Consider the following 16,263-nt stretch of genomic DNA (forward strand, 5'->3'; position numbering starts at 1 on the left):
GGATGGTTGGGCTTGGGATGGATGGTTGGGCTCTGGATGAAGGGTGGATGGTTGGGCTTGGGATGGATGGTTGGGCTCTGGCCTCTGGATGAAGGGTGGATGGTTGGGCTTGGGATGGATGGTTGGGCTCTGGCCTCTGGATGAAGGGTGGATGGTTGGGCTTGGGATGGATGGTTGGGCTCTGGCCTCTGGATGAAGGGTGGATGGTTGGGCTTGGGATGGATGGTTGGGCTCTGGCCTCTGGATGAAGGGTGGACGGTTGGGCTTGGGATGGATGGTTGGGCTCTGGCCTCTGGATGAAGGGTGGACGGTTGGGCTTGGGGTGGATGGTTGGGCTCTGGCCTCTGGATGAAGGATGGATGTTAGGACTCGGGTGGATGGTTGGGCCCTGGCCTCTGGATGAAGAGTGGATGAGTGGGCTCTGGATGAGGGTGAACAGTTGGGCTCTGGCCTCTGGATGAAGGGTGGACGGTTGAGCTCTGGATGAAGGGTGGACGGTTGAGCCCTGGCCTCTGGATGAAGGGTGGATGGTTGAGCCCTGGCCTCTGGATGAAGGGTGGACGGTTGAGCCCTGGCCTCTGGATGAAGGGTGGACGGTTGGGCTCTGGCCTCTGGATGAAGGGTGGATGGGTGTGCTCTGGCCTCTTGATTAGGAGTGGACGGTTGGGCTCTGGGTGAAAGGGTGGACGGTCGGGCTCGGGGTGAAGGGTGGACGGCTGGGCTCGGGGTGGGCGGCTGGGCTCGGGGTAAAGGGTGGACGGCTGGGCTCAGGGTGAAGGGTGGACGGCTGGGCTCGGGGTGAAGGGTGGACGGCTGGGCTCGGGGTGGACAGTTGGGCTTGGGGTGAAGGGTGGGCGGCTGGGCTCGGGGTGGAGGGTGGGCGGCTGGGCTCGGGGTGGAGGGTGGACGGCTGGGCTCGGGGTGGAGGGTGGACGGCTGGGCTCGGGGTGGAGGGTGGACGGCTGGGCTCGGGGTGAAGGGTGGGCTGCTGGGCTCGGGGTGGACAGTTGGGCTCGGGGTGGAGGGTGGACGGCTGGGCTTGGGGTGGACAGTTGGGCTTGGGGTGAAGAGTGGACGGCTGGGCTCGGGGTGAAGAGTGGACGGCTGGGCTCGGGTTGGACGGCTGGGCTCGGGGTGAAGGGTGGACGGCTGGGCTCGGGGTAGACAGTTGGGCTCGGGGTGGAGGGTGGACGGCTGGGCTCGGGGTGAAGGGTGGACGGCTGGGCTCGGGTTGGACGGCTGGGCTCGGGGTGAAGGGTGGACGGCTGGGCTCGGGTTGGACGGCTGGGCTCGGGGTGAAGGGTGGACGGCTGGGCTCGGGTTGGACGGCTGGGCTCGGGGTGAAGGGTGGACGGCTGGGCTCGGGTTGGACGGCTGGGCTCGGGGTGAAGGGTGGACGGCTGGGCTCAGGTTGGACGGCTGGGCTCGGGGTGAAGGGTGGACGGCTGGGCTCGGGTTGGACGGCTGGGCTCGGGGTAGACAGTTGGGCTCGGGGTGGAGGGTGGACGGCTGGGCTCGGGGTGAAGGGTGGGTAGCTGGGCTCGGGTTGGACGGCTGGGCTCGGGGTGAAGGGTGGGTAGCTGGGCTCGGGTTGGACGGCTGGGCTCGGGGTGAAGGGTGGACGGCTGGGCTCGGGTTGGACGGCTGGGCTCGGGGTGAAGGGTGGACGGCTGGGCTCGGGGTAGACAGTTGGGCTCGGGGTGAAGAGTGGACGGCTGGGCTCGGGTTGGACGGCTGGGCTCGGGGTGAAGGGTGGACGGCTGGGCTCGGGGTAGACAGTTGGGCTCGGGGTGGAGGGTGGACGGCTGGGTTCGGGGTGAAGGGTGGGTAGCTGGGCTCGGGTTGGACGGCTGGGCTCGGGGTGAAGGGTGGACGGCTGGGCTCGGGTTGGACGGCTGGGCTCGGGGTGAAGGGTGGACGGCTGGGCTCGGGTTGGACGGCTGGGCTCGGGGTGAAGGGTGGACGGCTGGGCTCGGGTTGGACGGCTGGGCTCGGGGTGAAGGGTGGACGGCTGGGCTCGGGTTGGACGGCTGGGCTCGGGGTGAAGGGTGGACGGCTAGGCTCGGGGTAGACAGTTGGGCTCGGGGTGAAGAGTGGACGGCTGGGCTCGGGTTGGACGGCTGGGCTCGGGGTGAAGGGTGGACGGCTGGGCTCGGGGTAGACAGTTGGGCTCGGGGTGGAGGGTGGACGGCTGGGTTCGGGGTGAAGGGTGGGTAGCTGGGCTCGGGTTGGACGGCTGGGCTCGGGGTGAAGGGTGGACGGCTGGGCTCGGGTTGGACGGCTGGGCTCGGGGTGAAGGGTGGACGGCTGGGCTCGGGTTGGACGGCTGGGCTCGGGGTGAAGGGTGGACGGCTGGGCTCGGGTTGGACGGCTGGGCTCGGGGTGAAGGGTGGACGGCTGGGCTCGGGTTGGACGGCTGGGCTCGGGGTGAAGGGTGGACGGCTGGGCTCGGGTTGGACGGCTGGGCTCGGGGTGAAGGGTGGACGGCTGGGCTCGGGTTGGACGGCTGGGCTCGGGGTGAAGGGTGGACGGCTGGGCTCGGGGTAGACAGTTGGGCTCGGGGTGAAGAGTGGACGGCTGGGCTCGGGTTGGACGGCTGGGCTCGGGGTGAAGGGTGGACGGCTGGGCTCGGGGTAGACAGTTGGGCTCGGGGTGGAGGGTGGACGGCTGGGTTCGGGGTGAAGGGTGGGTAGCTGGGCTCGGGTTGGACGGCTGGGCTCGGGGTGAAGGGTGGACGGCTGGGCTCGGGTTGGACGGCTGGGCTCGGGGTGAAGGGTGGACGGCTGGGCTCGGGTTGGACGGCTGGGCTCGGGGTGAAGGGTGGACGGCTGGGCTCGGGTTGGACGGCTGGGCTCGGGGTGAAGGGTGGACGGCTGGGCTCGGGTTGGACGGCTGGGCTCGGGGTGAAGGGTGGACGGCTGGGCTCGGGTTGGACGGCTGGGCTCGGGGTAGACAGTTGGGCTCGGGGTGGAGGGTGGACGGCTGGGCTCGGGGTGAAGGGTGGGTAGCTGGGCTCAGGTTGGACGGCTGGGCTCGGGGTGAAGGGTGGACGGCTGGGCTCGGGGTGAAGGGTGGACGGCTGGGCTCGGGGTGAAGGGTGGACGGCTGGGTTTGGGGTAGACAGTCGGGGCTCAGAGTGAAGGGTGGTCGGTCGTTTTCAGCAGTCCTAGGATATGAGGAGGAGCGGTATGGTGTATATATAGGTGATGTAGGCGGTCATCTTGTGGTAATGATGGTACACTGATGGTAAGATTGGGGTTTATAAAACACAGGAGGTGCCATGTGTGATTATTTAGGTGAGAAATCAATGAATGAGAATTTCCCAGAACAATGCGATATGGGGGAGCGCTAATCCTAAGAATCCCCTACATACACATAACTCGGTGTACACCTCTGTGCCTACAGCTGGGTATGGAGAAGGAGGGGCAAGTTATGTGATAGGTTGCTATGGGAAACAACCCCTCTAGAGGTCACATGACATACCTTGCCCCTTAGGACGCTGTCCGACTCACCTGCAACTCGCCTCCAAGTACTTCCGGTGCCGACTTCCCTATCCCGGAAACGACGTCTTCTCGCTGAATCCTTCACAGGACACGCCCCCTCCCGGCCACTACCGCTATGGCGTCTCTCCGGGCTCTGAGAGCAGCGAGCGGGGTGGGGCTTCTACTGCTGAGGGGCCGCCCAGAAGCGGGTGAGGACAGGGAGAGGGTACAGTGACACGGACGACGCTCACCCGGAAGTGTCTGCAATGAGTGACGTCACCACTCACCCCTAAATGACCCCCAACTTTACACTGAGCCCCCCACTGATCTCAGTTATCCTCCACCACCTATTATGCTCCACCTCTCCACCAAATTTACCAACCCCCATCCTTCTCTAACAAATATACCCATATTACCCCCCTTCTACTAGATTTACACCCCCACCCCTATCAAATGTACTCCCATACCCCCCCCCACACACACCCCCATTACCCCCCCCTTCCAAATATACCTCCATTACCCCCCCTTCCAAATATACCTCAATTACCCCCCCCCCCCCCACACACACACCTCTACCAAATATACCTCCATTACCCCCACACCCCTACCAAATATACCTCCATTACCCCACACACCCCTACCAAATATACCTCCATTACCCCCCCCCCCCCCACACACCTCTACCAAATATACCTCCATTCCCCCCACACCTCTACCAAATATACCTCCATTACCCCCCACACCCCTACCAAATATACCTCCATTACCCCCCCCCTTCCAAATATACCTCCATTACCCCCCCTTCCAAATATACCTCCATTACCCCCCCCTTCCAAATATACCTCCATTACCCCCCCCTTCCAAATATACCTCCATTACCCCCCCTTCCAAATATACCTCCATTACCCCCCCACACCCCTACCAAATATAACTCCATTCCCCCCCCACACCCCTACCAAATATACCTCCATTCCCCCCCACACCCCTACCAAATATACCTCCATTCCCCCCACACCTCTACCAAATATACCTCCATTACCCCCCACACCCCTACCAAATATACCTCCATTACCCCCCCCCCCTTCCAAATATACCTCCATTACCCCCCCCTTCCAAATATACCTCCATTACCCCCCCCTTCCAAATATACCTCCATTACCCCCCCTTCCAAATATACCTCCATTACCCCCCCACACCCCTACCAAATATAACTCCATTCCCCCCCCACACCCCTACCAAATATACCTCCATTCCCCCCCACACCCCTACCAAATATACCTCCATTACCCCCCACACCCCTACCAAATATACCTCCATTCCCCCACACACCCCTACCAAATATACCTCCATTACCCCCCACACCCCTACCAAATATACCTCCATTACCCCCCACACCCCTACCAAATATACCTCCATTACCCCCCCCCTTCCAAATATACTTCCATTACCCCCCCTTCCAAATATACCTCCATTACCCCCCCCCCACACCCCTACCAAATATACCTCCATTACCCCCCACACCCCTACCAAATATACCTCCATTACCCCCCACACCCCTACCAAATATACCTCCATTCCCCCCACACCACTACCAAATATACCTCCATTACCCCCCACACCCCTACCAAATATACCTCCATTCCCCCCCACACCCCTACCAAATATACCTCCATTACCCCCCACACCCCTACCAAATATACCTCCATTACCCCCCACACCCCTACCAAATATACCTCCATTACCCCCCACACCCCTACCAAATATACCTCCATTACACCCCACACCTCTACCAAATATACCTCCATTACCCCCCCACACCTCTACCAAATATACATCCATTCCCCCCACACCCCTACCAAATATACCTCCATTCCCCCCACACCTCTACCAAATATACCTCCATCCCCCACACCCCTACCAAATATACCTCCATTCCCCCCACACCCCTACTAAATATACCTCCATTCCCCCCACACCCCTACCAAATATATCTCCATTACCCCACACCCCTACCAAATATGCCTCCATTACCCCACATACTTCTACCAAATATACCCCCCATCCACCTCTACCAAAAGTACCCCCTCCTCCTTTACCAAATATACCCTCATTACCCATATACCCCCCCCTACCAAATATACTCTCACCCCCTCTACCTCTTCCTCCCTATTTTTCAGATTCTCTGATTGGCTGCCTTCTCCTTCATTTTATCTTTCAGGTCTGGCAGTGCGCTCAGCTCGCCATTTGTGGGTTTCGTCCCTGAGATATAATGGGGATCAGAAGACGCCTCCGCCATCGTTTGCTCACAGTGACTCTGAGCACAAGGCTGAAGAGGAGAGCTCCCCCCCACCCAGGTAGGGTGGAATCGCTCCTTTCCTGTGTCTACAATGTTTTGCTATCTCTTCTGGCTAGGATTCTTCACTTATTCGCAGTCTGGTCACATGAGGTCCCCATCCTGTCATTCAGGTATACAGACCAAGGCGGAGACGAGTCTGAAGGCTACGAGAGCGAGGAGCAGCTGCAGCAGCGCATTCTGTCTGCAGCCATGGCCTTTGTACCCCAGTATGGGTGGAGCTCTGAGGCCATTGCTGAAGGCGCCAAGGTAATCCATTTTTTGGGCTCCGCTCACTTTTAATGTTGCAATGCTGGAGCTTTGTGTAACCAGAGTTCCCCTCTGCGCAGGCTCTGGACCTATCTGTGGCTGCAGCGGGAATGTTCGAGAGCGGCGGGAGTGAGCTTGTCCTGCACTTTGTGTCCGAATGTAACGCCAGACTGGTCCAACTGCTGGAGGAGGAGCACAAACTGGTGCAACTGGGCAATGCTGAGTGAGTGCCCTCTACAGGACCCTCGCTATGGACAGGACACTTACTATATACGGGTCACATCATGTACAGGACACTTACTAAATACAGGACACCATGTACAGGACACTTACTATATACAAATCACACCATGTACAGGACACTTACTATATACAAATCACACCATGTACAGGACACTTACTATATACAAATCACACCATGTACAGGACACTTACTATATACAGGACACCATGTACAGGACACTTACTATATACAAATCACACCATGTACAGGACACTTACTATATACAGGACACCATGTACAGGACACTTACTATATACAAATCACACCATGTACAGGACACTTACTATATACAAATCACACCATGTACAGGACACTTACTATATACAAATCACACCATGTACAGGACACTATATACAGGTCACGCCATGTACAGGACACCCACTATATACAAATCACACCATGTACAGGACAATATATACAGGTCACACCATGTACAGGACACTCACTATATACAGGTCACACCATGTACAGGACACTCACTATATACAGGTCACACCATGTACAGGACACTCACTATATACAGGTCACACCATGTACAGGACACTCACTATATACAGGTCAAGCCATGTACAGGACACTCACTATATACAGGTCACACCATGTACAGGACACTGACTATATACAGGTCACACCATGTACTGGACACTTACTATATACAGGTCACACCATGTACAGGACACTCATTATATACAGGTCACACCATGTACAGGACACTCACTATATACAGGTCACGCCATGTACAGGACACTCACTATATACAGGTCACGCCATGTACAGGACACTCACTATATACAGGTCACACCATGTACAGGACACTCACTATATACAGGTCAAGCCATGTACAGGACACTCACTATATACAGGTCACACCATGTACAGGACACTCACTATATACAGGTCACGCCATGTACAGGACACTCACTATATACAGGACACTCGCTATATACAAATCACACCATGTACAGGACACTCACTATATACAGGTCACACCATGTACAGGACACTATATACAGGTCACACCATGTACAGGACACTGACTATATACAGGTCACACCATGTACAGGACACTCACTATATACAGGTCACACCATGTACAGGACACTCACTATATACAGGTCACACCATGTACAGGACACTGACTATATACAGGTCACACCATGTACTGGACACTTACTATATACAGGTCACACCATGTACAGGACACTCACTATATACAGGTCACACCATGTACAGGACACTCACTATATACAGGTCACACCATGTACAGGACACTCACTATATACAGGTCACACCATGTACAGGACACTCACTATATACAGGTCACACCATGTACAGGACACTCACTATATACAGGTCACACCATGTACAGGACACTCACTATATACAGGTCACACCATGTACAGGACACTCACTATATACAGGTCACACCATGTACAGGACACTCACTATATACAGGTCACACCATGTACAGGACACTCGCTATATACAGGTCACACCATGTACAGGACACTCACTATATACAGATCACCCCATGTACAGGACACTCACTATATACAGATCACCCCATGTACAGGACACTTACTATATACAGGTCACACCGTGTACTGGACACTATATACAGGTCACACCATGTACAGGACACTCATTATATACAGGTCACACCGTGTACTGGACACTATATACAGGTCACACCATGTACAGGACACTCACTATATACAGGTCACACCATGTACAGGACACTCACTATATACAGGTCACACCATGTACAGGACACTCGCTATATACAGGTCACACCATGTACAGGACACTCACTATATACAGATCACCCCATGTACAGGACACTCACTATATACAGATCACCCCATGTACAGGACACTTACTATATACAGGTCACACCGTGTACTGGACACTATATACAGGTCACACCATGTACAGGACACTCATTATATACAGGTCACACCGTGTACTGGACACTATATACAGGTCACACCATGTACAGGACACTTACTATATACAAGACATCATTGTGCAATGGGATGAGGGACATCAGGGTGTGTGGAGGAAGGACAATGTATCAATGGTGTAGAGTGGGGGGGGGGGCAGATGTTTTGTCTTCTGGAGCTCGAGGAATTTATTTTTCGTCTTGGTAACTTTGTTCTTATTTCCTTTGCTTCAGGAAGAAGCCAAAAGCTGATTTCTTGAGAGACGCTTTGGAAGCTCGTCTGAGAATGCTAATCCCCTGTATTGGACAATGGCCTCAGGTACAGGGGATAAGTCTATCCCACTCAGAGGAGAGAGGGAGTAAAGGGGTTCTGTAGTATGTAGAAGGAAGAATGGCAGTAAGGAAAGGGGTCAGAGGTCAGCTTTTGTATAATAGGTCCGAGGACAGGTTTGGTTAACAGGTTTAGAGGGCGTCTTTGGATAATGGGTGAGAAGTTGTACTTTGGATAGTGGGTGAGAAGTTGTCTTTGGATAGCGGGTGAGAGGGTGCCTTTGGATAGCGGGTGAGAAGGTGCCTTTGGATAGCGAGTGAGAGGGTGCCTTTGGATAGCGAGTGAGAGGGTGCCTTTGGATAGCGGGTGAGTGAGAGGGTGCCTTTGGATAGCGAGTGAGTGAGAGGTTGCCTTTGGATAGCGGGTGAGTGAGAGGTTGCCTTTGGATAGCGGGTGAGTGAGAGGGTGCCTTTGGATAGCGAGTGAGTGAGAGGTTGCCTTTGGATAGCGGGTGAGTGAGAGGTTGCCTTTGGATAGCGGGTGAGTGAGAGGTTGCCTTTGGATAGCGGGTGAGAGGGAGTTTTTTGATAGCGGGTGAGAGGGCATCTTTCTTTGGATAGCGGGTGAGTGAGAGGTTGCCTTTGGATAGTGAGTGAGAGGGCATCTTTGGATAGCTGTTGAGAGGGCATATTTGGATAGCGGGTGTCTGGATAACGGGTGAGAGGGCGTCGTTGGATATCGGGTGAGAGGGCATCTTTGGATAGCGGGTGAGAGGGCGACTTTGGATAGCGGGTGAAGGGGCGTCTTTAAATAGCGGGTGAGGGGGCATCTTTGGATAGCGGGTGAGGGGGCGTCTTTGGATAGCGGGTGAGGGGGCGTCTTTGGATAGCGGGTGAGGGGGCGTCTTTGGATAGCGGGTGAGAAGGCGTCTTTGGATAGCGGGTGAGGGGGTGTCTTTGGATAGCGGGTGAGGGGGTGTCTTTGGATAGCGGGTGAGGGGGTGTCTTTGGATAGCGGGTGAGAAGGCGTCTTTGGATAGCGGTGAGGGGGCGTCTTTGGATAGCGGGTGAGGGGTGCCTTTGGATGACAGACGAGATGTCGTTTTTGGAATAACGGGTGAAAAGGCATCTGTAGATAAAAGGGGAGAGGATGTCCTTGGTTAATGGGTGAGAAGGCGTCATTGGATAATAGGTTCAGAGGGTGGCTTTGGATAATGAATGAGAGAACATCTTATGATAACGGGTCAGAGGGTGTCCTCAGTTAGTAAGTTAGAGTGTGGCTTTGGATAACGGATGAGCAGGTTTTTTTGACAATGGTTCAGAGGGTGGCTTTAGAAGGGTGTCCTGCTCAGTAGGAGTGCCTTTACATGTGGTAATTGCTGCATTTCTATTCCAGGCATTGGGAATCCTTCTCTTACCACAAAATATTCCTACCAGCTTAAAGCTACTGACCACCATGGTGGATGACATCTGGCATTATGCTGGCGACCAGTCTACAGATGTGAGTGCAGCATTGAGTAGTAAAGGGGGAGTTTGGAGATACGGTATTGTTATTTGATTGGCTGGGCGTCTCTTCCCTAGGTCAGCTGGTACACACGCAGGGCAGTTCTTGCAGGCATTTATAATACCACAGAGCTGGTCATGATGCAAGACAATTCTCCAGACTTCGAGGATACCTGGAACTTCCTGCAAAACCGCATATCTGACGCCATGACTGCTGGCAATTCTATGAAACAGGTACAGTAAAATCATCTTCTTTCACAGGCTTTTCCATGGGTTTGTCCTATAGGTGGTGAGCTAACACAGCCCTCCCACTACCACTCACAGAGACCCCGTCCATGTACTGGATCAGTGTTTCTCAACTCTGGTCCTAAGTATAACCTTGGGGAGATGCAGATTAGAACACTGCAATCACTGAGCAGCAAATTATATCACCTGTGATGTATTTCAGTTTTCTTGCAAACCCGGCCTGTTAAGCCTCGTACACACGCAACGATGATCGGCCGTCTTTTGTCCAGTGTTGTTGTGTTGGTTGAAATGTGCTCTAGACTGCACACGAATTTTCTCGGCCAACAAAAACCAACTTCAGAAGTGATGTCATGTGATGGTTTACTTTCCGTGTGTTTTTTCTTCTCTGAGCATGCCCAGTCTTGCTCATCAGATTTTTGTCTGCCCAAATCTGTACTGACTGACGGAAAATCGGCCGTTCTGTTGACGGCCAACACAAATTTTATAGCCTGCACACCAGATTTTGTTCGGCCGAAAAGTCGGAGTCGGTTGTCGGAAGCATCATACTAACAAGCCGACAATCGGCCGATCGGACGTTGGCCGAAAATTCTCAACCAACAATCGTTGCGTGTGTACGAGGCATTAGTGTGCCCTGAGGACCGGAGTTGAGAAACACTCTACTGGGTGATGTATGTCCTGGTTTTCTCAGCAGATATTTCCTATATACAGGATACATCTTATAGAAAGAGAACCCATTTCAGAGGAGAATTGTCATATTTGTGATGAGTGTTGTCTTTGTAGGTATCCTCCACAGGGGAAGCTGTCATTCAGGGGCTGATGGGAGCTGCTGTTACGGTGAGTATTGTCTGCACAGGGAAATGACAATGTTATTATAACCTGCAGTGAGACATCATATTTCTGAAAATAGGAAAATAGATGTTGAGCTTAGAGCTAACACTGGTGAATAATATTTTGTAGTTGGTGAATAAATAACTAAAAATATGAGGGTCTTCAAAAAGTTTCTGCGCTTTTTCATATTTAATAGAGTTAAAAAAAAAGCGTGAAAACCTTTTGCAGAACCCTCATATATGTTTCTTTATACCTAGGAAGATAAGATTGATAGGGTGATTGGACACTGGAAATGAAATCTCATCCTGGGCATAGCCCCTCCCCTAAGTTAAGGTTTCAGTTTTTTTGCTATTATCTTAGGTGATGGTCACGTCTGTGCGATCTCAGTATGAAAAAGTAGCTAGCTTCTAATTGGTTCCATCTGGGATTAGGAGACTTGCTTTTTCCGGATCCATTTCCTACTGCTGTTCAGCACTCAAAGAAATGATACCTGGACATGCGGGGACAGCCTTTAGCATTGACAGTTGTCACTGGACCCTGCACAATGATATATTGCCTTGAGGACCAGTAGGGTGTTATACAGGTCTAGGGCAGTGACACCAGCTGGAGAATGGAGTCCCTGAAGGACATTAGTGGCAGAGCCCATCATGATAGATTAAGTTAGGACATTTGGCATGGACTAGCAAGTGCCCTGGGGTAGTTCCTGCTGATGTTTCATCGTTAAAAGATTATTTTAAAGGTAAGAGCAGGGGTCTCCAACCCCTGGGTCATGGACAAGTGCAGGTCCGTGGCCTGCTGGGAGTTGGGCCTTGCAGTGGACAGAGCGAGCCAGCACAACCTACACTGCCACCCTCTGAATGCCAGAGGGTGCCTGCACCCCTTCTCATAGCAGCACATCTCCCTACCCTTTCTGTGGTCGAGAAGGGGAAGAGAGGAGAGGAGAGCCGGGCCAGGGACAAGATCTAATATGGCGCACTGGAAAGACCCAGGCTGCACACCCAACACTCCTCCACCCCACCCCTGAGGTGACAAGCTGCAACGCAACCACCAACACCACCCCACCTATGCTGCCCACTCAATCCGCCTTCCACCAGGTTGACTTCTGTGTCCCCTGTCCCTGGTGCTGGGAAGGTCGGGGACCACTGTGGAGCATCTTGGGCCTTTAGACACCAAGCCTCTGTCATCCAACTATGTAAGGGCACCAGCTGATCTTCATTTCATTCTTTCTCCAAGTTTTACGTAATCAAACACCGCTGATTTCTTGGTTCACAGGGCTCCCGGAGCAGAAAGCCGGTGACTGTCAGTCACCAGGTCTCTGCTTTACTCTCTCCTCTCTTAGTGAAGTGCTGGGCTGTGGAGGGGGGTGGTTCCCTATGAGGTTGAGCTGGGTGCCAGTCCAGGCATGTGGGCGAATCCTGACTTCATTTTTGCCATCTAGCCTGAGCCTGGACCGACTCTGTGACATCAGCCGACAGCAGGCTTCAGATGGGCAACAGGAGTTCAGAAAAAACTGCATTCCTGTGATCCACAGCCAAACAGGCTTTGGCTGTACTTCTCCTTTAATATCAGAAGAATTTTGACTTGCCTGTAAATTCCAAATCTTGGCGTACAGTACAGGACGCAGGACACCCTCCCTTTTATTTCTGTGCTGCTCTGCATTGCTTGGAACAAAACTGAGAACTCGCGGAGGTTGGTAGGGTTATTGACACCCAAGAAGGGGGAGGAGAACGTTCTCAAACACTTGTCAGTGTCCAATCAGCTGGAGGTACATGCCAATAACCCACAGTAAATTAATATTCTGCCTGTGTCCTGTTCTGTACTCCAAGATTTGGAATTTACAGGTAATTCAGAATTCTTCTGTTCTTTTTCTTGTTTGGCCATTGATATTAAAAGAACGTATTAAAAACTGCTGGCTATCCAATGTAATCGTGCATTGTCCTATTTATATGAAATATTCTTCACATTTAGACCAGTGCCAGCTCTCACTACTCTTTCTTTTCCAGTTGAAGAATCTGACAGGACTTAACCAGCGACGGTGAATTCTGAGCTCTGCTTACATTAGAATCTGATTGGACTGAACCAGCGGTGGTGAATTTTGTTCTTCACTCACATTAGATCCTGAAGGGACTGAACCTGCAGTGTTGTTTTCTGCGCTCTGCTCACCTTAGCAATGTTTGCACCTTAACTGAGTCTATTAAATGTTTGTATGCTGCTATCCGGCCAGTGACTGTTTTACTTCTCGGGTGAAGATTCTCTGTCCTCATATGACTGTGCCTTCCTGCTAATAGAACACAATTCAGGAAGGAAATGCTGGTAACCTACCTGCCCCCCCTGGGAGGCTACACACTCATCCTACCATATTCATGGTGGTCACCCAGGATGGTCTGCCTTTCTGTTCATTTCAATACTAAGAGGGTTTATGGGATTAGTAGTTTATCGAAGCAAAATAAGATTGCGTTATCTGTCTGGCTCACAGGAGGTGACACAGACACTGCATTTCTGGCAGGAACAACAGGTATATTTTTGTAGTTGCTGATACTGTTCCTAGACTGGAAAAAGAAAACAAATGCAGCCACTATTTAAGGAATGGTAATCTGCAATATATGACATTGTTTTGGGGTTTAGTTCTGCTTTAATATGTGAAGACTTTTGTACAGTATTGGAAAAAAACTAGGAAAACTCTATTTCTCAAAGCAAAATGGCTTCTAGAGTTGTGGACACATCTGTGTGTGCTGGGTGCATTAGTGTCAGCTTCCTTTGGTTAGGGGGGTTTGGGGACATTAGCGTGTCAGTTTCTTTGGGGGAGAGGGTTTGAGGAAATTAAAGTCAACTTTTTTGCTGAGGGGGGTTTGGGGACATTAGAGTGTTAATTCCTTCTGCAAACTCGTGGACACATCTGGGCTGGCACTATCCCTGGAGACAAAGAATTGTGTACAGGTAGCTCAGCTTATGTCTGAGAAAGATTCCTTTTAGGCCTAATGCACACTGGACGTTATAAAAACACCAGTAGCTTTAGCTGTGGAATGCTGCCTTAAAAACACAAGCTTTTCTTTTTTTTTTAGCAAAATTAAATTTCCACAAAAGCTTATGGCTCAGAAACACTGAATAGCCATGTTTTTCAGAGTTAGAGCGTTTTGACAGCTGGGATAGACCAATATGGTTTTTTCAGGGCTGATACCAATATTCTGCTCACAACGTATTGGTATCGGCCGATATTTTGTACATTTAAGGTTTTGAAAAATAAAGACAATTTTTGACACAAATCTGGTACTGAACATGTTAATTTTTGTTTAATACTTAATGGCTGGCACCCTGTGCTGGGTGGCTGTCTGGCTGGTACAGTGCCTGTCTGCGGGTGGTTGACTGTCTGGCATCCTGTGGTGGGTGGCTGGCACAGGGGCTGTGGGTGGCTGGTACAGTGCCTGTGGCTGGCAGGTACAGGGCCTGTGGGTGGCTGGCTGGCTCGCTAGTACAGGGCCTGTGGGTGGCTGGCTGGTACAGTGCCTATGGCTGGCTCGCTGGCACCGGGCTGCTTTGGGTGGGTGTATGGCTGTGATACACTCCCGCGAGACTACTCCCGACTCCAAACGAGGCTGTCCAAGGCGAGGGAGGCGGCCTAAGAAGGCAGAATAACGTCACAAAACTATTGGCAATATCGGCCAGTTCTGGGGCTGATACCGATGTATCAGGGAAAGTGCATATCGGCCTTGCCAATAATCAGTCTATCCCTACTTCAAACGCACTAGTTTTTTTTTTTTTTTTCCAGCCAGAAAACGCCCCTGCCAAAAACTGCGGTTAAAAGCCTGTGTGCGCATGGACACATAGGATAACATACTGGGGAGTTTACAGGCTGTAGAAAAGACGCCTGAAGCCAAAAACAGCTGTAAAAATGTCCAGTGTGCATGAGGCCTTCAAGCAAAAACTCCAGTCTACAAACTCCATTCTGTCATTTGATGTTATTAGGTTTCGTTTGTTCGCTGCTCTGTGATTTGCTAAATCATCAATAAAAATTATTTCTTTCTTGTAACTAAAGTGCAGAACACTCCAGAATGCTCATGCACCTGCTTTTCCTCAGTCTGCAAAGAAGTCTACAAATCATAGACCTGCTGGTACAATCAGATTCTCAGCCTTATAGACCTGAATGGTAGAGGGGATGAGTGGCACCGCCTTGCGGTGTGATCTGTCCCCATCCCATCTGTGTAGTGAAAGAAGGACCTTCCACTTCTGATCAGGTGAAGGCAGCTCTTCATACTTCTGAAGTAAAGACAGCCCCTCCAGCTTATTCGTTTTGGCAAGACTTACTCGCCCCTTTCCATTCTGGTTGCATTAAGGCGGTCTGAAAATGTGCCAGAACAGACTAAAGGGCATGCACCATTTCAAGCAACACATATCTGTTGGGATACAATTGAAATTAATTGTGTCACAGCGCATTAATACATAGGTATGATTGAGCCTTGAAGGAAACCTGTCCTGGCATAGACTGTCGCGGTGGTCCTCTAGATTCAATACTCGGAATTACTGACCTAGAACAAGTATCTTCTCCCTTTTCTATGTCTACTTGTTCTGGGAAATTGACTAAGGGCCCTTTCACACGGGCGTTCCATATGTCAGCAAATCATCCTATTTTTTTGCGGATGATTTACGGACATAATGAATGTCTATCCGCTGAAATCCGTCATCCGATTTTCTTCCTTTCAGTTCGGTTCCGTTTTTTGGAACGGAACAGAACCCTATTTTTCCTCCGTTGAAAAAACGGAAAGGAAGCAAAATCGGATGTCAGCGGTGTCATCCGCTGACATCCGCAATGCCCATAGACATATATTATGTCCGTATATCATCCGCAAATGGATGGAATAATATGCCGACATACGGAGCAGATGACAAGTGTCATCTGCTCCGTGAGAAAAAAAAAAGTCCCGCAGCGGAGCAAAAAACCGGAGCGGCCGTGTGAAAGAGGAGTAGTATGGAGTAGTATGGAGACCAGCAAGGAGACACCTTTTATATCCAGGGGGGTTGGGCACATTTTCTTTTTTTTTTTTTTCTTTCAGAGTAGGCCTAGCAAATTTCAGCAGGACAATGCTAAACAGGATGGCTTCATGGTACAAGA

The 16,263-nt window shown here is 51.7% G+C and overlaps 1 protein-coding gene across 1 annotated transcript; it reads left to right on the forward strand.

The window, feature by feature from the left end:
• Positions 1–3,538: 3,538 nt before the first annotated feature.
• Positions 3,539–13,371, forward strand: COQ9 (coenzyme Q9). Its single transcript, XM_082270612.1, has 9 exons — positions 3,539–3,691; positions 5,701–5,836; positions 5,949–6,084; positions 6,165–6,307; positions 8,544–8,628; positions 9,976–10,080; positions 10,161–10,316; positions 11,109–11,162; positions 13,160–13,371. The coding sequence occupies exons 1-9, from the start codon at positions 3,619–3,621 to the stop codon at positions 13,193–13,195; spliced, it is 924 nt and encodes a 307-aa protein (XP_082126738.1). The 5' UTR covers positions 3,539–3,618; the 3' UTR covers positions 13,196–13,371.
• Positions 13,372–16,263: the final 2,892 nt, after the last annotated feature.

The sequence above is a fragment of the Pelophylax lessonae genome (genome assembly GCF_965119305.1).
Source record: "Pelophylax lessonae genome assembly, chromosome: 10".
NCBI classification, from domain to species: domain Eukaryota; kingdom Metazoa; phylum Chordata; class Amphibia; order Anura; family Ranidae; genus Pelophylax; species Pelophylax lessonae.